Source organism: Cnephaeus nilssonii, assembly GCF_951640355.1.
Source record: "Cnephaeus nilssonii genome assembly, chromosome: 17".
NCBI classification, from domain to species: domain Eukaryota; kingdom Metazoa; phylum Chordata; class Mammalia; order Chiroptera; family Vespertilionidae; genus Cnephaeus; species Cnephaeus nilssonii.
In genome coordinates, this window is record NC_137088.1 from 10,802,801 (window position 1) to 10,830,737 (window position 27,937).

At 44.7% G+C, this 27,937-nt stretch overlaps 1 protein-coding gene across 2 annotated transcripts in view; it reads right to left on the bottom strand.

Moving 5' to 3' along the window:
• STAC (SH3 and cysteine rich domain) overlaps nucleotides 1–27,937 on the bottom strand; it is a 103,980-nt gene that overhangs the window by 11,345 nt on the left and 64,698 nt on the right. For both annotated transcript variants that reach the window (XM_079795495.1, XM_079795494.1), the window contains exons 6-8: nucleotides 27,568–27,646; nucleotides 17,874–17,938; nucleotides 15,789–15,877 (exon numbers count right to left, since the gene is read on the bottom strand). In XM_079795495.1, coding sequence (XP_079651621.1) covers nucleotides 15,789–15,877; nucleotides 17,874–17,938; nucleotides 27,568–27,646 — 233 coding nt within the window. The remainder of the gene's footprint in view (nucleotides 1–15,788; nucleotides 15,878–17,873; nucleotides 17,939–27,567; nucleotides 27,647–27,937) is intronic.

A 27,937-nucleotide genomic window follows, 5' to 3' on the forward strand; every position in this document is an offset into this window, starting at 1 on the left:
CTTAGAAGCTGAAAGCAACAGTTTTTCATTTACACAAATGATCCTAAAATACATACTAGTAGAAATAAAGTAAACATGACTTTTACCAGTTCTTCCCACTCATGAAAATAGCTTTGTTACATATTGAAAGCAAGTAAAATTTGTATAGCTGTATTAAAAAATAAGTCTCAGCTTTATTTTAATACACAAATAATCATATTTGCATTGTTAAAAACTCCAAAATTTGGATGTTGACAAGTTTCAAGGTGCAAGTTGACCTTCATATTCTGCCCTACAATCTCCTCTCATTGCCCAGAGGTGACCACTGTCAATGGTTTCCTCCTAGATCCTTCCCATACACTTACATTTTTATGTGAGTATGTATATGTATTTTGATTTTTTTGTTTACTATTGACATCTAAAATTAGTCATTATCTACATTTTCTCAGTACCTTCTTAAAACATATTATACTTTTGCTTAGCTCTACTTTCCTGGCCTGCCACCTTTTATGTTAGCACAATTTGGAATTTTGTTCTAGACGTGTGTGTGCGCACACACATGCACACTGTCATTCATCAAGAATTACTTGAGTTTAACTGAAGACTTACATGTTTTTGTTGATGTGGTGGTGATTTGCCACTTCTTGTTTGATTTTCACATCCGCATGTGTGTTCGAGTGTGTGGATGTATGTTTTAATTCCTTCTATACATTGTCATTTCTATTGGACGAAACAAGTCATGAGGCCATTCCAGACTCAAGGGATGGGGTAATAGGTACCACCTCTGTGGTAAGAGGAATTGCAAAGTCTCATGACAAAGAGCAGGTTGGGGTGAAGAAACAAGCCACCAGAGACAACTCATGCTCTTCAGTAAATTTGAGTTCAGTGTCTCTTTGTGCTCTTAACATTTACAGTTATTTCTTCCTCCCCGCCCCTGCCCCCCAAGCATTCTTTGGTCTCTGGCATCTTCATTGTTTTCAACCCAATTCTATATTCTAGGCTGCCAGGAAACTCCCAAGATTTTTGGGTCTCTGATAGCATTATTTCTTGTTTCCTAGTACTGGTATGGATGTACTCTTTACAAAATATATATTTTCTGACATTTTAAGGGATTGTAGAAAGAGGGGAAGTAGATTTGTGTGCTCATTTTGCTCTTCTGATTCAATCTCCTCTGCTGTCATTTTCAATTCTCAGTTAATATCTATCTTCGTAGGGGATTCCAAATAGAACAGGCTGTTGCCCCTGAAACATTAAACACAACTGGCATTTTGGTATTTCAAAAGTCACAGTTTCATGCTGATGCCACAGAACGCAAGATGGCTGAAAATTACTCGTTTCCCAGGTGAGGGATTTAATTAAGCAGCAAGGATGAAAGTCGATGCAGAAAAATCTTTCCAGCTCCAGCAGATTTTATTTAACCCAATAACCTGAGAAACCATGTGTTAGTATCAACTACAAAGACTTTGCTGATGGTTTGGTAGAAATTGTAAGTAGAAAGTAAAACCGGAGGTTGGAGGGGGCACCTTTTCCTAAGGGTGGAAGAGGATACTGCTAAATCCAACCTCTATTTTTCTAGTCTAGCTAGAGCCTCTCTGTGCCCAGAGGTGGACTGTCCCTGTGTGCATGGCCATGTTAACTAAACACGAATAAGGCACTCCCTGGATACCAGCTATAATTTTATGAGAAATACCAGACATGCTCGTGACATTGTGATGGGGATTGGTTTTTTCCTTAAAAAGAACTCCACCAGAATAAAAAAATTGCTTGGTGAGTAAGGAGAGTTACATTCACCCATTTATTGTTTCATTTATTTATATTCACTGACTCGTTCAACAAACATTCTAGAATGCCAACTCTGAAAGAGCCATTTTACTAGGCACGGCCTATACTCTGGTGAATCAAGTAAGTCCCCCCCACTGGAGCTAATATTCTAGTGAGAAGATGGATAATAAACACGCAAATATATAGTGAAACACTTAATCCTCTCTAATAAAACGGTAATATGCAAATTAACCATCACTCTGCTACATAAGCCACGCCCACCAGCCAAGCCACGCCCACCAGCCAATCAGAGCAAGTATGCAAATTAACCCCAATCCAAGATGGCTACAGCCACAGAGAGCAAGGTTTCCCAGGTAACAGAGGAAGCCAAGCTTTCCATAGCCGTTGCAGGCCTAAGCCTCCACTCAAGCTACGAAGTTTCAATTATAGAAGGTAAACAAATTCAAACAAATGGCGGCAGAATGGAGCTTGAGAGAGCAGGCCAGGGTTGCCGGCGGCAACAGGGGAAGCAAAGCTTTCCACACACCCTGGCCATCTCACCCGCTTAAGGCTACAAAGTTTCAATTGTAGAAGGTGAATTAACTGCCACAGAAAATGGCTGTCGCCCCGGAGGGAGCAGCAGGCTTGGCTCCGCTCCAGGCTACAAAGTTTCAATTGTAGAAGGAAAATAAATTCCAGATACCAGGGCCTCCGCTTGGGTCGCCAGGGGGCGTGGCCGGCCTGCAAACCACCACAGGCCCCTCGATCAGGCCGCCCCACGCCCTAAGGGAACCCCACCCTGATCCGGGACACCTTTCAGGGCAAACCAGCTGGCCCCCACCCGTGCACCAGGCCTCTATCCTATCTAATAAAAGAGTAATATACAGATTGATCATCACTGCAACACACAATATAGCTGCCCCCATGTGGTCAAAGATCCTGCCCTCATGTGGACACAAGATGGCCAGCAGGAGAGGGCAGTTAGGAGGCACCCGGCCTGCAAGGGAGGGCAGTTGGAGGTGATCAACCCTGCAGGGGAGGGCAGTTAGGGGTGACCAGGCCAGCAGAGGAGAGAAGCTGGGGGCAAACAGGCTGGCAGGGGAGCAGTTAAGCATCAACCAGGCTGGCAGCGGAGTGGTTAGGGGGTGATCAGGCTGGCAGGCAGAAGCGGTTAGGCGCAATCAGGAAGGCAGGCAGGCAAGCAGTTGGGAGCCAGCAGTCCTGGATTGTGAGAGGGATGTCCGACTGCCCGTTTAGGCCCGATCCTGTTGGGATCGGGCCTAAACGGGCAGTCGAACGGGATCGGGCCTAAACGGGCAGTCGGACATCCCTCCAGGAGTCCCAGATTGGAGAGGGTACAGGCTGGGCTGAGGGACAACCCCCCGCCGTGCACGAATTTCGTGCACCGGGCTTCTAGTAAATATATAAATATATAAATAATAAATATATAATGTGCATATATATAATTGCAAATGGCCTTAAGGGCAATGAAGAAAATGAACCGGATGCAGTCATAAAGAATGAGTAGACTCCTGCTATCAGTCCCTGCTCTAGTCATCTGGTGAAGACGGCTAATGCCTCTTTTTCACTGTAGGGAGGATCTTGCTCTAGGGCAGCCCTGGAATCCAATACAGCGGCTCTCTGCATCTGGGTCAGCTGTGGGAGTTGTGCTGCCCCATACTCCTACCTTGCCTCACCCATCCATCTCAGGATGCTCCCTGCTGAGCCTGCACTCAGAATCCTTTTCCACTGGGCTCCAGGCGATGGATCTGAGTAGGCATGCAAGATAAAACCACTCTGTGTAATATAACGTTTTAAATTTATTTTTTAAATGTGTCTTGACCCAGTTTTGAAACTCTGGGTAGAGACTAGAGAGCTTCCCTTAAGAGCCGATTAAGTCAACATCCCAAGCACTTCCCTTGGAGCTCTCAAACTCCAGCCACTAGGCACCAGCCCCAGCCCGAATTGCTCCAGGGCCACAGACCAGACAACTAGTTACTGCTTTTGTGCCTGGGAACCTGTGAAGTTATTCAAATTAGCTAATTCACAGGTAGCCTGGGAAACCTAGCTAACCCCAGGGACTGGCCCTACAGCTCCAGCCTGCTGTTACCTGACTCTCAGGTGCTAGCCCATGTGGCCCTTTTTGGCAGCCCTTCTCAAACCAGTTCTCACCTTAGTTCTCTTCTCCTTCCCATGGTGTTGGGTGCTATGCCTTGCCATCAAAGAACTAAATCCAGCCCTGGCAAGTGTGGCTCAGTTGGTTGGTTGTCATCCCATGCACCAAAAAGCTGCAGGTTTGATTCCCAGTCAGGGCACATGCCCCAGGTTGAGGGCTTGATCCCCAGCAGGGGGTGTGCAGGAGACAGCTGATTGATGTTTTGCTCTCACATCTCTCTCTCTCTCTCCCTCCCCCCCCCCCCCCCCGTCCTCTCTCTCTAAAAACCAATAAAAATCTTAAAAAAAGAACTAAATCCAAGCATTCTGCCCACCTGCTCTACATAGGGGGAGCCTTGCCATTGTTGCCAAAAGAATGGAAGCCTAATGCCTAAAATTCTCCTTGTGCTGATTGGTCCTAGAATGGACACTGCCAGTCCGTGCATGACTCTCTGCCTCCAATTGTTTCATGCTTCTGTGGCTGACCAAGCCCCACCCCAGGGAACAATTCTTTCTTATTTCAGGTTAGCACATTTCAAGCATGTTCGAAGCAAGTCCAGCTCTGATCTAACAGCCATTCTCTTTCTTTCAGGTGACCTGATGTTCCTGATCTATTACGTGTAGATTTAATAATTTAGATCTATCTTTATTTCCAAATTCTTGGGGACGAACCTATCAGGCCCCAAATACTTAAAAAATTTACCTTTAATTAATTTAATCAGAACATTCTCAGCCGAGGTACAAATTCTGCCTGTACTCTAAGCCAGAATTACATACATAGCATGATACAAAGTATAGCACAATTCATATACCATGAAAGCATCTGCTTTCTATTTGGTGCAGACAGGTCAGGGCACCATAGCTGGCCTCCCCTCTTGGTTTGCTCAGTCAAAATTGTCTTAGGCCCAGAGGAAGAGTCCCAGGTTGGTTATATCATGATTTATGGAACGTCTTGAAATGATGAGGGAACTGTGAGCTATCAACAAGAGTAGGAGTAAGATAACAAAAGCTAACTATAGAATTATGGGTCAGTGGTGTAAAGGACAGAGTTTCTTTGTGAGTGTGTCTGTGTGCTCATGTGTATTTGCATGTGAGCTTGATGGTTGCTATCTGGGTTCATTCTCAGCAGTCCTTTGCCACCCTCATATCTCAGCTTTCCACGTGGACATAGGAACCCATCTCTTCTATCCCCAGGTAAACTGGTTTCAGGGATGCAGAGGGCACAGCATGCACTGATTATAAGAATGATGCCTGCTGAGCCCAGCCAGCTAGAGGGAACTCTTTTGCAACGTGTTATGAAGAGGGTTTGGTCTTCGATGGGTGGGAGCTCCTGGAAGGTCGAGTGTGAGTTGTCCTCAGCTCCCCTCCCCTGCTCAGCTCTCGCCATTCCCCAGGAGAGCACAGATTCCTAGGCGTGGAGATACTGACACCCCCTTGTTGAGGTCACTGCTTCTGAGAAACACCTTCCCCACGGTCTGGAACAACCTGAGCCCTCTCACTGGCCCTCCTTTGGAAGCACAAGTACAAGGCAGGCTGCTCTGGGCCTTCTGTGCTTTTATAATGTTTTGGATATATTGCATATTTTGGAATACAAAGGATATTATCTTCTTTATCCTGCTATCTCTGCCTATTGGGCTGAAGGAAATTATATGACAAGTATTTATTGAATGCTCATGACAGGTTAGGCTTTGGGTGTGCACTGAGTGTACAGAGATGAAAAGATTTGTCTAAGCATCAGTTTTCTTATCTGTAAAGTGAAGATAATAATGGTACCTATCTCCTCAATATTTTTGATAATTAAGTGAGGTAATACTTGTAAAGCACATTTAGATAAGCCTACAATAGATGGTGGCTATTATTGTTGATAAGACATAGTTACTAACCTTAAGATGTTGGTAATTTTAAAGGGGAAAGACATGTAAATTGGTAATCTATCTCTCTTTATAAAACCCTAATATGCAAATAGACCGAACAGCAGAACAACCGAACAACTAAACAACAGGTTGCTATGACGTGTGCTGACCACCAGGGGTGCGCACAGAACATGGCGGGCATTGGTTGTGGTGGGATGGTGGAGCAGGCTGGTTGCTGTCATCTGGGCGAGCCTCTGGTGGTTACTGAAAATTCTTTGCTCCCACACACCATGGTCCTGCCCAGTACTTGCACCTGCTGCTGATGCCATCCCGCTTGCACCCACTGCTGGTTCCCAGCACCGGCCCTGATCGCTCGGCGCCATCAGCGGGTGTGAGTGGCAGCTGCCAGCCCCAATTGCCTCTAAGGGCTTCTCCACCTCCCCCTGCTCCTGAAGGGTGATTGGGGCAGCAGCCGCTGCTCCCACCCACTGATGGTGCTGGTCCTGCTTGCACCCACTGCTGGCGCTGGCCCCAATCACTCTGCGCCATTAGTGGGTGCGAGCGGGGCAGGCACTGTCACAATGTGGGAGCAGCAGCAGCGGGCATGGGGCTGCCAGCAGACAGGGGACCAGGGGCTATGGCGGGAGGGGCCAGGCGGGGGCACGGAGGATGGGCTGAGACCTGCCCCTCTGTCCACCGTAGCCTCGCAGAACACAGTTCCTTTCAAGGTGCACAAATTTGTGCACTGGGCCCCTAGTCCTATCTAATAAAAGAGTAATATGCAAATTAACCATCACCCCGCTACACCTACAAGCCACGCCCACCAGCCAATCAGGAGCGAATATGCAAATAAAACCAACCAAGATGGCTATGGCCACAGAGAGCAGGAGGGAGGATTGGGTTTCCCAGGCAATGGAGGAAGCCAAGCTTTCCGTCTGCCCTTGCTGGCCTAGGCCTCCACTCAAGGCTACAAAGTTTCAATGATAGAAGATACATAAATACCAACAGAAATGGCTTCCGCCATGGAACAAGCAGAAGGCTTGGCCCTGCTCCAGGCTACAAAGTTTTAATTGTAGAAGATAAATAAACCCCAGATACCAGGGCCTCCACTTGGGTCGCCAGGGGGTGTGGCCGGCCTGCAAACCACCACAGGCCCCTCACTCAGGCTGTCACACACCCCAAGGGAACCCCCATCCTGATCCGGAACACCCTTCAGGGCAAACCAGCCAGCCCCCGCCCGTGCACCAGGCCTCTAGCCTATCTAATAAAAGAGTAATATGCAGATTGACCATCACTCCTACACACAATATGGCTGCCCCCATGTGGTCAAAGATCCTGCCCCCATGTGGACACAAGATGGCCACTACAAGATGGCCAGCAGGGGAGGGCAGTTGGGAGGGACCAGGCCTGCAAGGGAGGGCAGTTGGGGGCGATCAAGCCTGCAGGGGAGGGCAGTTAGGGGTGATCAAGCTGGCAGAGGAGGGAAGTTAGGGGGGACCCAGGTCTGCAGGGAAGGGCAGTTGGGAGGGACCCAGGCCTGCAGAGGAGGGCAGTTAGGGGTGACAGGCCTGCAGGGGTGGGCAGTTAGGGGCAAACAGGCTGGCAGGGGAGTGGTTAGGGGGTGATCAGGCTGGAAGGCACAAGCAGTTAAGGGCAATCAGGAAGGCAGGCAGGCCAGCAGTTAGAAGCCAGCAGTCCTGGATTGTGAGAGGGATGTCCGACTGCCCGTTTAGGCCCGATATCGGGATCGGGCCTAAACAGGCAGTCAGACATCCCTCGAGGGGTCCCAGATTGGAGAGGGTGCAGGCTGGGCTGAGGGACACCCCCCATGCACGATTTAGTGCACCGGGCCTCTAGTATATATATAAAAGCCTAAGTGACCAAATGACCAAATGACCGAACAACCGACTGACTGGTTGACCAGTTGCTATGATGCACACTGACCACAGGGGCAGACGTTCAACGCACAGGATCGGGCTCCCTCCTGTCTGGATTGGGCCTGTGGGGATCGGACTGAAACCGGCTATCCGACATCCCCCAAGGGGTCCTGGATTGCGAGAGGGTACAGACCAGGCCGAGGGGCCCCACTGGTGCTCAATCTGTGCAACGGGCCTCTAGTTTATAATAATTGTGATTGCTGAAAGAGAACTATGCTGGGGGCACAAACAAATGTGAAATTGACCCTCTAAACAAAACAAAACATCTATGCCTTTAAAAGACTCAGCTACCTCAATTATGTTTAGATAATTACATACTATGCACAACAAATAGATAATGAGCTATATTTACTTTGCAAAGTCATTGTGTGGATTAAATGAGGGTTCATATGCGGATGTCTTTAGCACTGATATACAATAAGTATTTACAAATTCTAATTTCTTCCTAAAATGTAATTTTTCACTTGGAAATTAGAAGATGTAGTGATTACTACTTTTTAATTGAGTTTCCTCTTAGGTTTTGGCAGGGACAGTTGGCTAATGAAATAGCCTTTGAACCCTCTTGTCTTAAGTGGCTTTAGACACTAATCTTTGGGGTGATTCAGAGCTTCAGAAAAGCTTCTTCCTCTCTTTACATTCCCCTTACCTCTTGTCCCTCTGCTTTAGGTAGTGACCACAGAGGTATGGGAAGGCCTGAGGGCCCACCACCCGGGGGCTGATTGCAGTAAAGAGACTGAACAGATTGAGGAGGACAGCTACAGAGCCTGGAGGGCGACAGCGATGTTCACTGAGTGAAGTGGGCATGACATGTTGCGTTGCCACATGAGAAAGGAGCTTTAGGGGGACTTCACCACTAGTAGGCAGGGTTTGAATGCATTACTAGCTCCACTAGGGCAAGCTGCCTCTTGTTCTACTCAAGCCTTGCAAGAACTCACCAGAACCGCCCATTTTCCTCTGCAGGCACTTGGAGATATCTTTAATATTTCTCACTCCTTCCCATTCATTAGGCAAAAAGAACCCCAAATGAACCTTACAGCAACCATAGTCACTCAGCCAAAACAGATGTCCTGGAAAAACCAGGCTAAGGGAAACAGAAAAGGGAGCCTGCCAAACGGCTCCATTCATTTTAGATCTGCTGCTTAGTGTGTTTTTTTTTTGCTAGACCCATTTCTCATTTTCCATCATCCTGGTCCAGAGCCTCTTACAGTCTGAGAAACACGGGTAGGTAACAAGGAACTCCGGAACGATGCAATTTGATTTTGTCTGAAGCCTGGTATCCATAAGACTGCCTGCACTTTCCCAAGTTCATGGACCAGCTCAGAGAAAAAGCTTTCAGCGAGAGGGCCGTTTGGCTGGGATTTGGCGAATGTTCCTGAACTGTCATGGATCACGCTCCCCAGAACCTAATCGGAAGAGGCATTTGAGTGAGAGGGAGGCTGCTAAACACATTAGTGACATTCGGGAAGATCTGGGTTTCTTGACACAGTGCAGCATCAGAGCATAAAATGCATCAGAGACTTTCCTCAAATAGCCCTAATTGCATTTTGATGTCCTGGTGACTGTGAAGATTATTTTTAAATCAAATTGGTGCATTAGAATTACATTTAGTTTTAATTACGTTGATGCATTTGCCAAGCAGTAATGTACTTAGAGAATGGAAATGAGACACCAAGGGAGTCTTATTCTGTCTTACTCTGTCTTAAGGGCTCTCCTCTTGTTTTATGGCAGGTGCAAAAGGCCTTACACAGGGAAGGACATCATCACGTGAGTTACAAGCCAAAAATCCAATGAGTGTACTGAACCTCAGGCCTGAGACTCAGGAAACCTGCATTCTGGTTTTGGGTCTGCCACTGGCCCACTGTGTATTTTTGGATCAGTTGTTCTAAAATCTGGAGGATAATCAGAATCTAGAGAAACATTTAACATACATAGTTCCAAATGGGATTTGACTCTTTAGGCTTGGATGGAGCCCAGGAATCTCTATTTTAATAATATTCTCCAGCAGGTTCTATGGCTGGTTAACAAGTATGAGCATCCCAACCATAGTTTTCTCCTCTGTAAAATACTACTTGCTTGGGTAACCCAACAGAGGGGCTGTCAGAAAAAATTGTGAAAGACTTCGAAATGGGCGAAAAAGATTGCTGATCTGGGTGTCTAGCTCACCCTCCCAAGTCATCCCCCCCCCCCCCTCCCCGCCACCTTCAATATCTTCGAGCTATTATTCCTCATTTCTGCAAGTTGTACAAAACTGATGATGATGCCAATGACTCTTGTCTGTCCATAGACATGCATGTGAATCGTGTCTGGTGGAGTGTAATCAATGATTACCCTGTGAATACTGACCAGCGTTGCATGTCTTTGCAAATTCACATTAGCACCCTGGATCACCTGCATATGTGTGATGCTTGAATTCTCCTTTGAACCAGATGTGACATATTACTGGTTCTCTCATTAATGAATGAGTCTAAAAACAACTTTGACATGTGTTCATTTTATATTTGTATAAGAGTCATGATTTCATCTTAATTAAAAAAATTATCCTTGAACAGGAGTGACTTTTCGTGAACACATTCTATAGATAACTAACTTCCTGGTCTTAAAAACAAGCGTAACAATCCCAATAGACTTGTAAGAAGACACGGGGTACCTTAATACACTGTCCGAATCTGCTGATTGACATATAATCGGCACCCTCATCACAGAGGAATCCTACCACAACAATGTAGGATGGAAAGTTAGGGATAAGAAAGACGAGTTGGACCCCAAGTCTGCCTCCCTGGGTTGCAGCCCTGACTCTACTTTCTATCTGTGAGTTCTGGGTTCTAGTTCTCCCACCTTATCCCACCCCCACCCCAATATGTAAAGACCTATAAGTCGTCTCATTTAAATCTGAACTAAACAGCTAAGTGTCCATTCACTAAGCTTCACTGAATTTTAAGACAGTCTTTTCAGAATGAATGCAATTATCTAAATAAATACGCCCCTGAACCGGCAATGATTGTGCACCACCTGTTTTTGTAATGAACTTTGCATTTGCACCCCCCCCCCCCCTTTGGTGACTTTTAAAGTAATTCTCTTGGACTGTTATTTGAGCTATTCTTCCCTTATCCTTTCCTTGCGGTAAAGAGAGAATGACTGCGCACTAACGAGCGGAAGCCCTAGCATGGCTGTGATGCCACCTCCTTGCAGTCTTCCTTGATTTCCCAAGGCTGCTTGGGTGCCTCCCCACCCACAAGACCCCACACTGAAGTGCACCGTCTTATCTACTCTTCTGCCACCCACCCCAGCCCTTGCCCGCTTGAGCTTTCTGAGCACAGGGCCTGTGAATTGTTCCTCCAGCAGAGGGTAAGGGTAGACGCTCACTCACGATGTGACGTGACAGAGTGGAGGATAGATGAAACAAGTCCTGGAAACAGCCATGCATGGGTTAAAGTCAGTTTTAAGGTGCTTTGAAAAAATCGGAATGAGATGAATTCAGGCCATCCCATCTCCAGAGCTTCTGACGAATATTAGCTAATGAGACAAATAGCTGCCTGGTTTCATTCAGACGCGCCCATGGAAAAATCTGAGGCCCAGGCTGCCAGGAAAGAGTCTGGTGACTCAAGGATCTCAATCCTTATTTGGGGTCCCAGAAGAAGACAGGTTTCTCTTTGAAGCGCCCTCCCTTCCCCCGATGTAGGTGTTCTGACACACTGAAGTGGCAATTAATTTGTGTCTTTCTTAGAATTGAATAAACTTGGAAAAGCAGTTCCTGCTTTCCCTCTCTTGGCTCCTAAGCGTTTTTTCCCCCTCTTTCTGTCTCATTCCCCGCTCCCTCCCCCCTCCCCCCTCCCCCCTCCCCTCTATGAAACATGGTCATTATCATATAAATCTGTTTGGGGAGAACTAATAAAAATGAAAATGACTTAGATGTGGGAAGCCAAAATGCGTTCTTTGGAAGAGGCATTATAGGGCCACTGAAATATGCATTGGAATCTTTAAGTCTTTTATTTACTCTTGATCCTTTATTTCAGAGTTCTTAAGATGTGTAGGGGTTTGTGTTGACTTGGAGTTATTTACATCTGCTGATTGCTTACGTGATATATCAACTCAGCAAAGCCATAAAAGTAATTCTTATTGGTTTTTAAAAAGTGTGTTGGTGTGAATAACAAGCAGTGGCTCTAAGACTCTGTTTTTAGACTTCTGACCCCAAAAGCAGTGAGGATAATGGGACCAGTTACTTTACATATGGAGGGCAAAACTTTCTTATTTAAAAAAAATATATATATATTTTTATTGATCTCAGAGAGGAAGGGAGAGGGAGAGAGAGATAAGAAACATAAATGATGAGAGAGAATCATTGATTGGCTGCCTCCTGCACGCCCCACACTGGGGATTGAGCCCGCAACCCAGACTTGTGCCCTTGACCAGGAATCGAACGATGACTTCCTGGTTCATAGGTTGATGCTCAACCACTGAGCCACGCTGGCTGGGCAGGATTTAATTTCTTTAAAAAGCTAAGCACGTATTATCAAGCTCGCGCTCATGATGTGTGTGTATGAATGTGTGCACATGAATGTGTGTGTGTGTTCATGCAGATCTGACTGTGAGTGTGTGGGAACGGATGTTCATAGGCAAGTATATCACTCACATACCCACCCACTTGGCCAAGAGGATGATTCGGCACGAGGCAGTATGGGATGATAATGATGTCAATACTGATGAGAATGGGGTTCTCCAGTTTGTATTTCAAGTAGCATTTTAAAGAATTTTGCTCATGAATTAGGCTGGCAGTCCATAAAATGCCATTTCCCCAGCTCTTTATAAAGCTTGATAATAAGGGTTATTGGTAGACATTGTCTAAGACCCTTAATTACAGAAGGTTATCTACTTACTACACAAGCTCCTTCCACTCAGAGGAACCTGGGTGGCTCATTAATGTTAGGAGACAACAAATTCTCAGCCATGAACTGGAGGTCTCAGACACGATGGCATCGTATCTTTCATGTCAGGGGTAAAATTCCATACCTATGACATGTCACACCAGCAACTGCAAAACCTGCTCAGAAGATGAGGGACAGGGTATCACAGCCTCCTTATCACTGGGCCAGTAAGAGAAAGTCTCACTGGTTGTGCTCAATGGCCAGCCAGAGTCTTTGACTGTGTTAGGGTTGTGTTAATGAGGTTGTTCAGAAAACTAGGAAATGAAACCTATTGTGAAAAGATGCAAATTATGAACAGAAGGCATCTAAACTATAGTGTGCACCTTGCTTTGTACTGGGAATGAAATCCTAGCTTTTATTGGAAATTACCTCATTAAATACTCAGTCACCCCAGGAAGGAGAGAACAGAGAAGAAACAGTGTACTCAACTGAATGCAGGGAAAGAGAGGTCTCTGGTGGCTGGAAGCCTGGGCAGATGGTGATGTCACTCACCATAAGGAGCAGGTTTGTGGGAGTGGGGGAGGGAGGGAGGAGCTGCTCTTGCCATCCACTCCCAGGGTAGGCAGGTAAGGGATATGCAACTGGAAGTCGGCATGGAGATCTGGACTGCTAGCTGTTGGCAGAAAAGGCTTTCCTTACTATTGAGCAGGCACATGACAAATGCTGCGGAAGTGATCTCTGACTGTTGGGCCTTCTTTGCCGTCAAGCTCACACTCCTAACATTCCCTGTACTCTCGCTTCTTTTGTTCTCTTTCCGGAGGACAATACCCAGCGTGCCCCCTGGATCAGAATGCAGGTGGATGAGAATGGTTATTTTGTTAAACAGAATTTGTTTTTCTACTTTATGGCTTAAGGAGAAAACGATAATTCACAAAGCTCCGGTTCATTCACGGAATTACACGAAATCCCCAAAGCATAGCCTCACCCATTATAAATCAAGCGCCTGGCTTTTAAAATGGGAACCTAGAATCTCTTGGCAAAAGGAAAAAAAAAAGTAAGTCTGATTTATCACTCTATTCTTGTAGTCGGTGTAATGCAGACATTTCCCTCCTGGGAATGAACGGTCCTGTGTGCCTCGCAGAGGGCTGTAAACGTTTGGTTCGTGACCAGACAATCTGGCTGTTAAAGGCCTGCAACCCACTAAAATAAGCACGGAAAGTTATGACATGTCACATCAGCGTCTGCCTGACCACCGCTGGGCAGCTAGACGACATTCCTCAGTAACATTCTATATTTATCAGGAATTGTGTTTTTTTTTTTTTTTTTTTTTTAGTTTTTTTTTTTTTTAAATCTGATGGCTTCAGATAATTTTCTAATATAAACTGGTGGGACCCACACGATAAGAAGTTGTTAAATTTAAAATTTTAGATACCCAAAATGACAATCTCAAGAAGAACAAAATATGCTGTATTTATTGCAAAGTAAATATGTCATCCTTGTCTTCATCAGCAGGTAGTCCATTGGGGACCATTCGCTGAAGGGCAGGTACCACCCCAGTGACGAATCCTAGGGGTCTCTAACCTTCAGGACTTGTTATGTCCCCGCTAGAATAGGCCTGTACTTGACAAAATGCCATCTCTCCTCCTGCACCCATGCCAGAGAGTTCAGGTGGTGTTCACAACTCCAGCCAGTGACGTCAGTGTGGCAATTCCTACCCAATGGTGGAGAAAACTCAGAGCCTAAACGTCTGCAGGAATCTAAGGAGCCAAGATCCGGGCCCTGAACTGTGCTCTGCAAAGGCCCAAGAATGACTGGGAGCAGACCAGGGCGGACACCGAACACAGCTGACCTCAGTGTGAGCCAGGAGGTACCAGACTCCGGCGGGATACGCCCATCTGCTGTGGAGTCTCGCTGAATGCTGCACCTGGGGGCTGCTGGAGTTGACCCAATGGCCTATGGAACCAGGGAGACAGGGTCTAACTGGAGCCTTTTTGGCAGCTCTGTCCTTTGGAGGGGCTTTGGGGAAGAGGAAGAGGAGCGGCTGATTCCCACTGAGGTGGGAAACCACATTCAGGCAAGGGCACAGGGACTATTCCTGGGACGTGACACAAGCCGAGGACGGAGAGAAGCCCACATAGCCCAGGGCGGAGGGACAGGGCCCTCTGGATGCCATCTAAGGGGAATGACATGACTGTGACTTGGTCTGCATGGCATTCAGGCAAGGGGAGTCCATCCCAAATGGAGGCGATTTCACTAAGACTGACATTTCAGTAGTTTTTAGTGTTAACATCTCTCCATTCTCTTTGGACTTGGAAAGAACCAATGTACCAGGGCCCATTGGATGAGAAAAGCAGCCCTTTCTCCCCTGCTCTGGGATTGGGGAACACCAAAGCCTTCTCCCCAGATGACTTACGTTTTAGGGGAGAAGGAGGAGGGGAGCAAAGCCTTTCCTTGGGGACAGGCCAGTGCACACACCATATTATACAGATTGGAATAACTACCAGTTACTGAGTGTCCGCAATGACCGGGCACCATGCTATATGCCGTATGCACGACTCACTTCACCCTCACAGGTATGGTAGGGGGAAGAGGTCATCCTTATTCTTTTATGCCTAAGATGTTTACAAAGTGCTTCAGGTCACGCAATAAACAGGACGTGAGCAGAGGACTGACTCCACACTGAAGCACAAGGAACAAAAACTGGGGTCACGAGAAAGATTCCCAAAGCTCACCTTCCCGTCCCCAAGTGTCAGTTACCATAAGCGGGATGGATCCTTGTGAGCCAGGCAGAGGTGCCAGTCTCCAGCAGGAGAAACAAATGGCTTTAGTTTGATTCTTCAATCAATGCTCATTTGGGGATGAAATACAAGTTTTTTGATTCCCTGGGGACGTCACAGGATGCCAAGTGCATCTGATGCGCAACTTTCATGAAAACCCCCATTAGCAGTTCTGTTGGCAAGGTGCTAAAACCGAGCTTCTTGAGGTGTGGCCCTGGGTCAGCAGCAGCGTAGTCACCGGCAGACCAGTTAGAAATACTAGAAATTCTCAAGCCCCGCCCCCAACCTGCTGACTCAGAAGCTGCCACTGGCCCAGCAATCCGCTGGAACCAGCCTTGCAGGTGGTTGCAATGCGCACTAACGTTTGAGAATTGCTCTAAATCTCCCGGAGGTAACACAAATTGAATGATTTATTCTTTCTTTCATTCTTGCTTTTTTCTTTTCTGTAAAAAAAAATGCTTTTACCTCATTTCCAAATCTTCATTCTCCTGTGGTACAAATTTGTACAAGGCAACATAGGTGTTCATCTGTAATGGGTCTTTGGAAAGAGGTCCCTGAAAGAGGAAATGAAGACAAATCAGAGAAGGAAGGAGGAAGAAATGGAGAGAAGCAAGGAAAACAAAACAAAACAAAAAAGGAAATGGTGAAGTGAATGCAAAGTAATTCCGTGTATGGCTCTTAAGTGTTAAAATAGCTAACCGTTATTAAAGGCTGTTTCAACCATTGGTTTATTTTTTAATTTCTTAGCTGAGATTGATCTTATTGCAAACCATTTGAAAACAATTATGTGGAGGTCTTTGTCAGAAATACTATAATTTTTTCCCGGCTGGTGAGGCTAAGAGGTGGAACCAAGAGGTCACTGGTTCAATTCCCAGTCTGGGCACATGCTTGGGTTGTGGGCTCGATCCCCAGTAGGGGGTGTGCAGGTGGCAGCTGATCCATGATGTGTCTCTCTCATCCATGTTTCTATCTCTCTCTCCCTCTTCCTCCATTTCTCTCTAAAAATTAATAAAAACATTAAAAAAAGAGAAATACTACAATTTTCTTAAAATAATATTTTTTATATAGTTGTTCATGAAAAGTGATACAGGATTGGCCCCAGGAATGAGAATATTCTCTCTGTAGAAAGAGGGACATGTGAATAGGAGTAAAAAAACTTTCACTTCCTAAAATTCAGTTTTTTTTAAAAAAATTATTTTTCAATTACAGTTAACATTCAATATTATATTAGTTTCAGGTGTACAGCATAGTAGTTAGACATTTATATAATTTGCGAAGTGATCCATAAAATTGACTTCTTTTCAGTAAGCCTAAAATTTGGTGTTTCAAGTATCCAAGGGAACCAGGTATATATACATGGCAATTAGTTCATTCTTTCTGTGAAGAAAGCACAGATTTTGCTATCAGACAGTTTTTGGTTATTTCATGGGATCACCATCTATTGGCTGTGAAGCCTTGCAATAATGATAATAAGAACTACTGTTTTGATAGTGTACTGTGTGCCAGGCAGTGTGGTTACATGCATTAGCATACTGGATCCTCACAACAGCCCTGTGAGGTAGATTTTATTGTTATCCCCAATTTGTAGACTATAAAGAGTATTGTGTTATATAAATACTAGAGGCCTGGTGCACGAAATTTGTGCATGGTTGGGGGAGGAGGGTCCCCTCAGCCCAGCCTGCACCCTCTCCAATCCCCAGGACCCCTCAGGGGATGTCCGACTGCTGGTTTAGGCCCGATCCCGGGGATCGGGCCTAAACCAGCAGTCGGACATCCCTCTCACAATCCTGGACCACTGGCTTCTAACCGCTCACTTGTCTGCCTGCCTGGTTGCCCCTACCTGCCCCCCTGCCGGCCTGATCACCCCTAACTGCCTCTGCCTGCTGGCCTGATCGCCCCCAACTGCCTCCACTGCCGGCCTGGTCGCCCCATGCAGCCTGCTGCTCAGTCGTTCGGTTGGCCCTCACTAACTCCCCTGCCAGCCTTGTCGCCCCACACAGCCTGTTCGGTCATTCGTTCAGTTACTACAGTCGCTTAAGCTTTTATATAGATAGATTAGCTACTATTATTAACCAATTAAATATGAATGCTATACAAATGCTTACACTTTATAATACATATAATAAATTAAAAATTATATAATATATAACATAACTATATAACATATACACATATGTATATACATATTATGTATTATATAATATATAATTCTATACTATATTTTAATACATTATGTAATAAATATATGCTATCTATAAAACAAACAAAAGTTGTGCACAACTATATCCTTTTTATTTGATTCACTCTGCTATCCAAAGCTCAAGTATCTTTTATTTTATTCTATTGATTCTATCGATTTATTCTATTCTATGGATTCTATGCTAATTATATGCAAATGAATATAAAAATATGATAAATATATACTTATGTACTATAAAATACAGCCACTATATTGTGTAATTGTATAATTTACACACTGGAGAGTCTGTATCTACTTGTGTGTAACATATATGTGGAAACAAAAACTGCCTTTGCGACGTCCATAAATACCTGGTGGTTTATGTTCTTCGCTTGGTCTCTGAAGTCGTCCGTGCCGTTTTCTGGATACGTAAACACTGAGGAGACAAGGGAAAGCGGGAGCTTTATGGATCCAGTCACCGTGTTTTGGAAACGTGATTGAAAACTGTGGTTTCTGACTCCCTGTAATGGAGTCTATTTCACTGCTGCCTTTTCCTTGTTCTCGGTGGCCCAGCTTGCCCGTTGTCTGTGGGATGCCACCCTGACTCCCCGGGCGGGCTCGGTACCGCCGGCTCTGCACACTCACAGCCTTCCACACGCCTCCAGCTGGCACATCCTCTCGCTTGCCTGGCAGTTGCGTGTTTACAACTGGGTCTCCCTTGGCAGTGCTCTTCCCGTGAACAGAAACCGCGCCCTGCGTCTCTGTTACATGCATCAAATCACTTGTTAGGGGATGGAGGGTGATGTAGGGCCCGATTTAATTGTATACGAATTGCCTTTTCTAAATAGCGGGTTTTTCTGATCTATTGTCGATATCTTGTTTCTAGTTTGTTAATGATATCTACATTTTATTTTTCAGATTAAAGTGTTTTAAATTTCAAAATAGTTCCTTGATCTCTTATTGTCAATGCACCGAGGCAATTATTCGGATTAAAGCATAAAAGTGTGGTTTCTCATTTGGTTTGTTCTTGGGATGCAGAATTCTCTTCCTTTTGCATTTTTAAGCAGCCACTTTGTGGCCTTTGATGAGAACAAGGCTCTGAAAATGGGCAGGGGTTTCCGCTGTCCATTGCACAGCCGTGGGAGGTCCCTGGTGGCTGTGAGGGCTCTGCCATGGCCCGTTCCATGAGCCGAGTCTACCCTGGTGACCCGTTAACGGGATGGCCTTATTCTCACTGCGTGTCTCCTCCTTAAACACAAATGTGGCGAATGTTTCCAAGCTTATCGAATACAGTTACGGTGTCTAAATTAACCCACCCTTGAGAAGACTCCACATTTAAACGTAACACATGGCTGCTTTATTCTTCCCTTTGGTCTCCCTTCAGATTATTGGGGCAATCTCCGTAGAGGAAGGGACACACACCACAGAGAGCTCTGCCCCTGTTTCAGTCAGTGCATCCCCACTGTCCTTTAGAGGGACGCAGTAACTGGTGTAGCAAACACGCTTCAGAACAAGAGCCCCTGTAAATGGGCCGATGCTGAGTAAACATCTCTTCTCCAACTTATCGTTCCAGAGCCTGTGGACGCGATCCCACCATCCCTAGGAGGCCAATATGCACTGGCCGGAGGAGCTCGGGTTTGTCGGTAAGTGGGAAAGGGAGGCCCAAACCTATGGGCCTTGTCTGCCTCAATATTTGGCCACTCAACAGTTGAAAACGAGTAGAGGCCAGTTGATATAATGTGATTACCTAAAGTCTTGGTGTAAATATTTGATTCCCTAAGTAGGAAACTGGAAACTTCTAAAAGAATATTCAATTATGGAATGAGAACACACAAAGAGAATCTTCCTAGGTAATTCTTGATTGGAGCTAAAAAGGGAAGTACATAAGGTACATATGCAATGAACAGTTTGCATGGCATTTACAGTTTTGTAATTCCACATTATTTTAGCTTTTTATTGAGTATCCCTTAAGTATCTGGTTTGAAATGTGTATCATTTTTGCGAACTACATTAAAAATCACTTGAAGTGACCCCAAATGTGTTTTTAGCTATATTGTTGCAAGCAGAACTGAACAGTGCCAAAATGATTTTTAAAACCCATTCCTTGCCCTGGCCAATTTAGCTCAGTGGTTAGAGCATTGGCCTGTGGAACCGGGGGTCTTGGGTTTGATTTCCGGTCAAGGGCATGTACCTCGGCTGTAGGCTCTGGCTCTGGTAGGGGCGCTGTCAGGCACGTGCGGGAGGCAACCAATCAATATGTCTCTTTCACATCTATGTTTCTCTCTCTCTCTTCCCTCTCCTGCCTGTCTTCTACTCTCTAAAAAATCAATGGGAAAAATATCCTTGAGTGAGGATAAAAAAATTAATAAATAAAACCCATTCCTTTCAGAATCAAGTCTATTTACCAAAAATATATCATACAACTTCTATGTTTGCTGCTTTAAATTTATTTAATTAAAAATAATTTGATTGCTAATTTCATTCAGAACAAGTATTCAAAGAATATATCCCTGATGCAGGCATATTTTAAAAATTAAATTAATTGGGGTAACATTGGTTAATAACATTATATAAGTTTCAATTGTACATTTCTATACTACATCATCTGTATATTGTACTGTGTGCTCACCATCCAAAGTCTAGTCTCCTTCTGTCACCATATATTTGACCTTCTTTACCATCTTCATCCTGCCCCCAACCCCACACACTTTCCCTCAGGTCACCACCATACTGTTATCTGTGTCTCTGAGTTTGTTGCTTTCTGTTTTATAGCCTACACTAGTGGCCCGGTGCACAAAATTCATGCATGGCGGGGAGAGGGGTAGGGGGAGTCCCTCAGCCCGGCCTGCACCCTCTCCAATCCGGGACCCCTCGGAGGATGTCCGACTGCCAGTTTAGGCCCCATCCTGCAGGGCAGCAGCAGTTGGACATCCCTCTTGCAATCTGGGACCACTGGCTCCTAACTGCTTGTCTGTCTGCCGGCCTGATCGCCACCTAACCGCTCCCCTGCTAGCCTAATGGCTCCCAACTGCCCTCCCCTGCCAGCTGATCACCCTCAACTGCCCTCCCCTGCCCGCCTGATCGCCCCTAACCTCCTCTGCCTCGGCCCCCACCACTGTGGCTTTGTCTGGAAGGAAGTTGGACGTCCAGAAGATGTCCGGTCACCCGGTCTAATTAGCATATTACTCTTTTATTAGTATAGATATGAGTGTAGTCATATGGTTCTTATCCTTTTCCATATGATTTATTTCACCTAGCAATATTTCCTGGTGTTATAGATGCAAAATGAATCTTTAGTTTTGCCACATCCCCAAAAGACTTTTTTCTGTTCCTTTTCTATATTCTGTCTTTCTTTTTTGCTTTTGAGTCCTGTGAGGCCCATGTTCACTACTGTGTTTTCTAATGAGATGATTATTTTTATCTTTAACCTGATAATGCAGCCAGTTACATTATTGGCTTATCTGACATTGACCCAAATTTGCATCCCTGGAATAAGTCCAACCAGGTAATTATGCATTGTCTTTTAAAAATACATGATTGGATTCAGTTAACTAAGATTTTGTTTCAGATTTCTGCTTCCATGTTCAAGAGGGAGACTAGCCTGTGATTCTCCTTTCTCCTACTGTCTTTGTTGATTTTTAAGGTCAGGTTTATATTAGCCTCATAAACTAAGTTAGACAATGCTGCTGTCCTTCCTCCTTGCCACTTTTTTGTTGTCCAGGATGAGCTTATGTAATACAGAAACTCTCTTTTCCTTAAATGTTTGGTAGCATTTACTTACAAAGTTGACTGGGCCTGGTCTTTTCATAGTGCAAACATTTGAAATATTGATTCCATTTCTATCATGATTAGAAGCAAATCCAAGGTTTCTACTTCTATTGCTTCTTGAGTCAGACTTTGCTCAATGGCATTTCTCTTGGTATTTGCCTATTTAAAAATAGTTTTAAAATGTATTGGCATGAAGTTGGCCATGAGATTCTTTTATTTTCCTTTTGATCTCTGTTATATTCATTCTTTTTGTTATTGCCTTTTGTTTTATATCTCTATTTTATTCTTAAAAATTGTTAAATTTTATGCATTTAATTTTTTAAGAACCACTCATAGGATTTATGATCTATCTTTGTCATTTAATCATTTCTGCTCTAATCTTTATTTGCCTTTCTTTCATGGGCTCTATTCTATTTTTTCTGACTTCTTAAATATAATGCTTAGATGATTATTTTTTAGCATTTCTTATTTTTTAATTGAATAGTTTCAAAGGTAAATAGTTACAACTTTAGCTACATTCCACAGTTTTGATATGTAGTGTTTTCCCTATTACTTAGTTTTAAATATATTCCAATTTTCATTTCTTTTTTAATACACGAGCTTTTAAAAAGTTTATTTTAATTTCTCAAATTATAGGTTTTCCTACTTATGTTTTGACTATTGATTTTTTGGTTGTCAGAAAGATGTGTTCTATATAATATTAATTTATGAAGCTTGCTTGTGGCCTACCATATGATCAATTTTTATAATTGTTCCAAGTGTTCTTAAAAAGAATGTGAATTGTCCATTTGTGAGATTGAGTGTCTTTTTTAAGTCAATTAGAATTGTCAAATGTGTCCTCATTTCCTCTATGCCTATACTAATTTTTTTTGTCTATCCAACTTGACAATGATTGAAAGGTGTGTTAAAATCCCTCACTATGAAGGGGAATGCCAATTTTCCTAATAGTTCTATCAATTCCTTTTTGAGTTTCTGTAATTTAAAGGCTACACATTAGGTGGACGGAAGTTTAGAATTTATATCTTCTGGTGAAGTGCGCTTGACCATGTAATGATACTATTCTCTAGTGATGCTTCTTTTTTGGGGGGTGTTAAAGTCCACCCCCAATTAATATAGCTATAAACTTTCTGTTGCTTAATATTTGCCTATAGTAACTTAAAATTTAAATTCTTTTTTCAACTACAGTTGACATACAATAGTATATAATTTCAGGTGTATAGCACAGTGATTAGACATTTATATAACTTTTGAAATGATCACCCTGATAAGTCTAGCACCCATCTGACATCATACACAGTTATTACAATATTATTGACTATATTCCCTCTGCTGTACTTTATATCCTTGTGACTGTTTTTATAACTACTATTTTGTTAATCCCTTCACCTTGGCAACCATCAATTTGTTCTCTGTATCTATGAGTTTGTTTCTATTTTGTTTTGTGTGTTTTATAGATTCCACATATAAGTAAAATCCGATGGCATTGTCTTTCTGTGTCTGATTTATTTCACTTAGCATAATACCCTCTAGGTCCATTCATGTTATTGCAAATGATCTGGATACTAATTATGTGTTGCAAAAAACACACCCTAATATTTGCATTTGTAATTTGGGAATTGTCCACTGGAGGGGGACCAGAACCAGGGGCATCTGCCAACAGAGCCATTAAAAGATTTGCTTCCTTTTTTTTTTTTTTTTGTGACAACTCAAAATTTGAGAGATAGAACCAGTGCCTACTAAAGGCAAGCATCAATTTCACAAACACGAGCTTGCCATTTTTCTTCCTGGGCAGAATTTCTTTGCTTTAGTGCAACACAAGGTACTATTCAGCTTTGTAATATCCTCAAGTGAATGTGATCACCCAACCCTTTTAAAAGAATAGTTCTAGGAATCTGTCTTGCTTATGTTCTTTTTCCTCTGCTTCTCTTCCAGGAAAGTTATGATCACATCTAGTAAGACTGAAATGCAATTATTGAAGGCAGCCAGGAACATCATTATTTGGCATTTCATGCTGAAATATGCAGCCTAGTTTTTTCTTCACACTTTGCTCATTACCTTGCTTCCAGTGGAGTCGCTGGCAGTTAAAGCAAAGGTGAAGACCAGCAATGCTTCCCGTCTACATTTCAGCAGTAGTGTTGAAAACAACAACCAGAAACGCTCAGACCTGCCCAAGATCTTCTCTAAAGAAAATGCAGACTGAACTCTTACCAGTAAAGAAATGAGCATGAATTGTACCCTCTTCTTATTCTTTAAAAAAATATATATTTTATTGAATTTTTTACAGAGGAAGGGAGAGGGAGAGAGAGTTAGAAACATCGATGAAAGAGAAACATCAATCAGCTGCCTCCTGCACACCCTCTACTGGGGATGTGCCCGCAACCGAGGTATATGCCCTTGACCAGAATCGAACCTGGGACCTTTCAGTCCGCAGGTTGACGCTCGATCCACTGAGCCAAACCAGTTAGGGCATGTACTCTCTTCTAAGGTGGCTTTAGAAATATTCCTCCAGGCCTGACTGGTGTGGCTTAGTGGTTGAGTGGCGACCTATGAACCAGGAGGTCACAGTTGATTCCTAGACAGGGCACCTACCCTGGTTGTGGGCTTGATCCCCAGTAGGGGGCGTGCAGGAGGCAATCAATCAATGATTCTCTCTCATGATTAATGTTTGTATCTCTCTCTCCCTCTCCCTTCCTCTCTGAAATCATTAAAAATATATCTTAAAAAATAGTCCTCCAGGATTTGACATGCTGCCTGGCTGGGCAGAAATAATATCTGTGTGCACTGTGCATGTTTTAGAACATAAAGGAAACATGTGATGCAGAACTGCTTGTGACTGGAAGCCCAGGCGCTGCTTCTGCAAAGCCAGCACCGTCCTCGCCATGACGGTGAGAAGACTGGGGGGACCTGGGACCCCATAAGCAGGGTGTTTTCTCTATGTTGTTTCTCAAACTGCATGGACAGGGGATTAAATCAAATCAAAGAAAATGTTCTGAAGCAAACTGCTGCATAATTAATCTCTTCTGCTTCCTAGGGTGCATTGTAAAGAAAGCTACTGCTGATCAAAGGAATGGCTAATAGATCTCCAAAGCTTTTTAGAGGTTTATTGCTTGCTAAGTCCTTTTAACAGATTTCTTTGAATAAGGCGGTAAAAATGCCCCTTCACATAAAAGAGATGGCGAATAACCAACTTTGAGTCTTTGAGTGTATTACTCAGTGCCTTAGTTTCTTTATATAACAGGATGTGTTGTGTGTTTTGCGGGGGAGGGGGAAGAGCGGTTTGTTCCATGATTTCTAATCCTGCTTCTCAAACTTTAACAAGATTCATATCACAGATTCACATATAGATTCTGATTCTGGTCCTAGCCGGTTTGGCTCAGTAGATAGAGCATCGGCCTGTGGATCAAAGGTTCCTGGATTTGATTCCAGTCAAGGAAGGGCACATGCCTCGGTTGCAGGCTCCTCCCCAGCCCAGGCCCTGGTCAGGGCACGTGCAGGAGGCAACCAATCAATGTGTTTCTCTCACATTGATATTTCACTCTGTGTTTCCCTATCTCTTCTACTCTCTCTAAAAAATCAACGGAAAAATATCCTTGAGTGAGGATTAAAAAAAAAAATCGGATTCTGCAGGTGTTCTGGAACAGCCTGAGATTCTAACAGGCTCTCAAGTGCTGCCCAGGCTGCTGGCCCATGGGCCACGCGTGGAGTAGTGAGGCTCTAGGCTGCATCTCTGACACTTGATGACCTTGTGATGACTTAGTTAAGAGCAATCCTACTTCATATTGATGATTCCTATATGAATGATGACTCCTTCACATTATACAATCCTATGAAGACCACTTTTGGAGTAAAGAAACGCCCGGACAAATAAAGACCATAACTGTTAAGGGAATGGGCGAATGACAGCTTCAGTAGAGCTGGACCAGGGTGACTGAGGCAGAGAGGCAAGGTGGGGGGCACATACTGGGCAAGATTTTGAAGAGCAGCAGAGAAGACCTGCTGAGAGATCAGATAGGAGGTGTTAAAAGAATGGGGAGTCAAGGCTGATGCCCAAAGGTTTGGGCTGATCAACGAGTAGAATAGAGTTCCTATTTACTGAGCAGAGGCAACCTGGGAAGAGCCGGTGTGGGAGTGTGGGTGAAGGAATCAAGAGTCCAGTGTTAACTTAAAATGCCTATTCCACATTCAGATGGCCATCGCCAGTAGGCTTCAGGGGTCTGGAGGCAGCAAGGAAGCCTAGTGCTGGAAACGAGGTTCCAGAGTCATCAATGCATACATGGAATTTTCTTAAAATGTTTTTTAAAAAAAATTGATTTCAGAGAGGAAGGGAGAGGGAGATAGAAACATCAATGATGAGAATCATTGACCGGCTGCCTCCTGCACGCTCCCTACTGGGGATGGAGCCTGCAACCCAGGCATGTGCCCTGACTGGGAATCAAACCAGGACCTCCTGGTTCATAGGTCAACGCTCAACCACTGAGCAACACCAGCTGGGCCATGCATGGTATTTTCACTCATCATCTCATTTAAAGATAAAAATATCCTATGGATTCGGAGATAGGATTATCCTCATTTTACAGATGAGCTGATAGAGGCAGAGAGAGGCTAGGTCACTGCTTCATAGCCATGTGATCACCACGGGAAGTCCAGCAGTCTGTCTCCAGAGCAAGGAGGGGTCAAGGACCAAATGTATCCTGGGTGGATAGTGATGAGAAGTGCTGAGAAGTGTCAGGTAAGGGGTGCAGGCAGAAGTCAGACTCAGGGGCAGAGCAGCCGATCAGACCTGAAGCATTAAAATGCAGGCACATCTGGTTTATACACCAGTCTCTTGTGAGTTTGTTCTGCAGATGCTTAAGGACTTAGGGTTGTTGTCCAAATTCAGTTGCTGAACCTGTGATGCTGGACAGACTTGGGCTGGATGGCCCTGCCGTGTCTCTGCTTGTTGTGAGGGTCCCCTGGCCGTCACACTCTTTAATTTGTCTCTCCAATGGCTCTGCTAAGTGCTCAGTGCATGTTTGCATTGGCCTGAAGCGCAGTTTTCCCCACGTGGTGCGAAGGAATCCTTACCCTCGCTGTGTGCTTTCGCAGATGTGAGCAGGCCTGGAAGGGGGCCCGGGCTGAACGCTGGTGCTTATTTAGCGGGGCGAGTCACGGGGAAGCTAAGCATGTGCTGCCTTCAGGGACTCACAGAGGCACAGTCCTCGCTAGACCAGGGGCACACAGGAGGGAGTTCCTAGAACTGAGGAAGTGAAAGTGATACCTTGTCAGATAGCCACTGACAAAGCAGCTGTGGGATACCGTTTCCAGTCTGGAAAAGGCAGGGCAACAGTCAGGTGGGAAACCGATCCAAGGGCCACATCCCCACACTTCCTGTGAGAGTCGGGAGGGGGAGGTGTCACCTTGAGGATGCGCTCAACCCAAGTAAATGACTCAAGTCGGTACATGCAGCCTCTCTAGATTATGAGCCACCTGAGGACAGCATTGGTGACCTAGGTACCTTTGCAGGTGATGGTAAATGCTACATAAAATTTTTTTTTTTTAAATAACAGAGTGGAGATTAAGTAATTATTCACATTAGAGAGCATTGGCAAGATGAATTCATAAGAGGCTGGTTATGTTTCCTTAAACTCTAGTTTGGCAGCTTTTTCTTAATGTTAGCAAGCAATATATGTAGTTAGCATCTAATAATTATTTTAGAAATCATTGTAACAGGGCATAAGCAATGAAAGAATAATAGTGTGGTGAAGGAGGGGGGACAGGTGTGGATGGATGGGGGTTGTGGGGGGAAAAGAGAACATCTGTAATACTTTCAACAATAAAGATAAATTTTAAAAAAAGAATGTTTGGCTAGATTGCACATACCAGAAACTTAGTTTTCTCTGCTGGGAAGGAGCCAAATGTGAGACCTCTACTCCCCTCCCTGGCACCACACCCACCTGGTTCGAGTACTTGAGGTGCAGCATGGAGTAGCTTCTCTGTGGCTTTGCTGATCTTACATAGGTCAGTGGGGGAAATGATGCACTAACAGAAGGTCTGGAAGTGACTCCCAAACCCCATTATGTTAAGCCCATAAGGCATGAGAATGCAGGAGACAGGACTCAAGGAACCGTATAGTCAAATCACGGAAATCCACCAGCAACGATGTCCCGTTTCTCCCCAGAATGCTGAGCACTTGCCCAGGTTGCATCCCAGGGCGAGCAGAGAAACGAGGGGACTGGACATCGACTTTCCCTGCCCCCTGACTCAGGCTAATGCGATTCACTTTTGCGCCGGGACCTGATGTTCCGTTCCCTCACTCACCGCTGTTGCTGCGTTTCCGTAGGTCGTACCCATCGCCTGGCCCATCGGCTTCTTCAGGAACCTCCACCAGGTCCGAAGTCTTGGAGAAAAGAGGGAATAGCATGAGATGAGCAATGTCACAGCACTGGGCCAACGGAACAGAGATTTCCATGTCTGAACATCGAAGGTAGAATTTGCAGGACGCTGTTCTCAGAATCCAATCGCGGCTGTCTTGTCTGCCTGGCTGACTTCAGAGGGTGTGTTCTCCCTCTTGGGCACCGTCCCTTTTTCAGATCGCCTCTTTCATAGGGCCAGACGCCCCCACTTCTCTCTGCCTGGCTCCATAAGAGAGGAATTTAAGGGGCCTCGATGGAGAGTCACACTTTTCAAA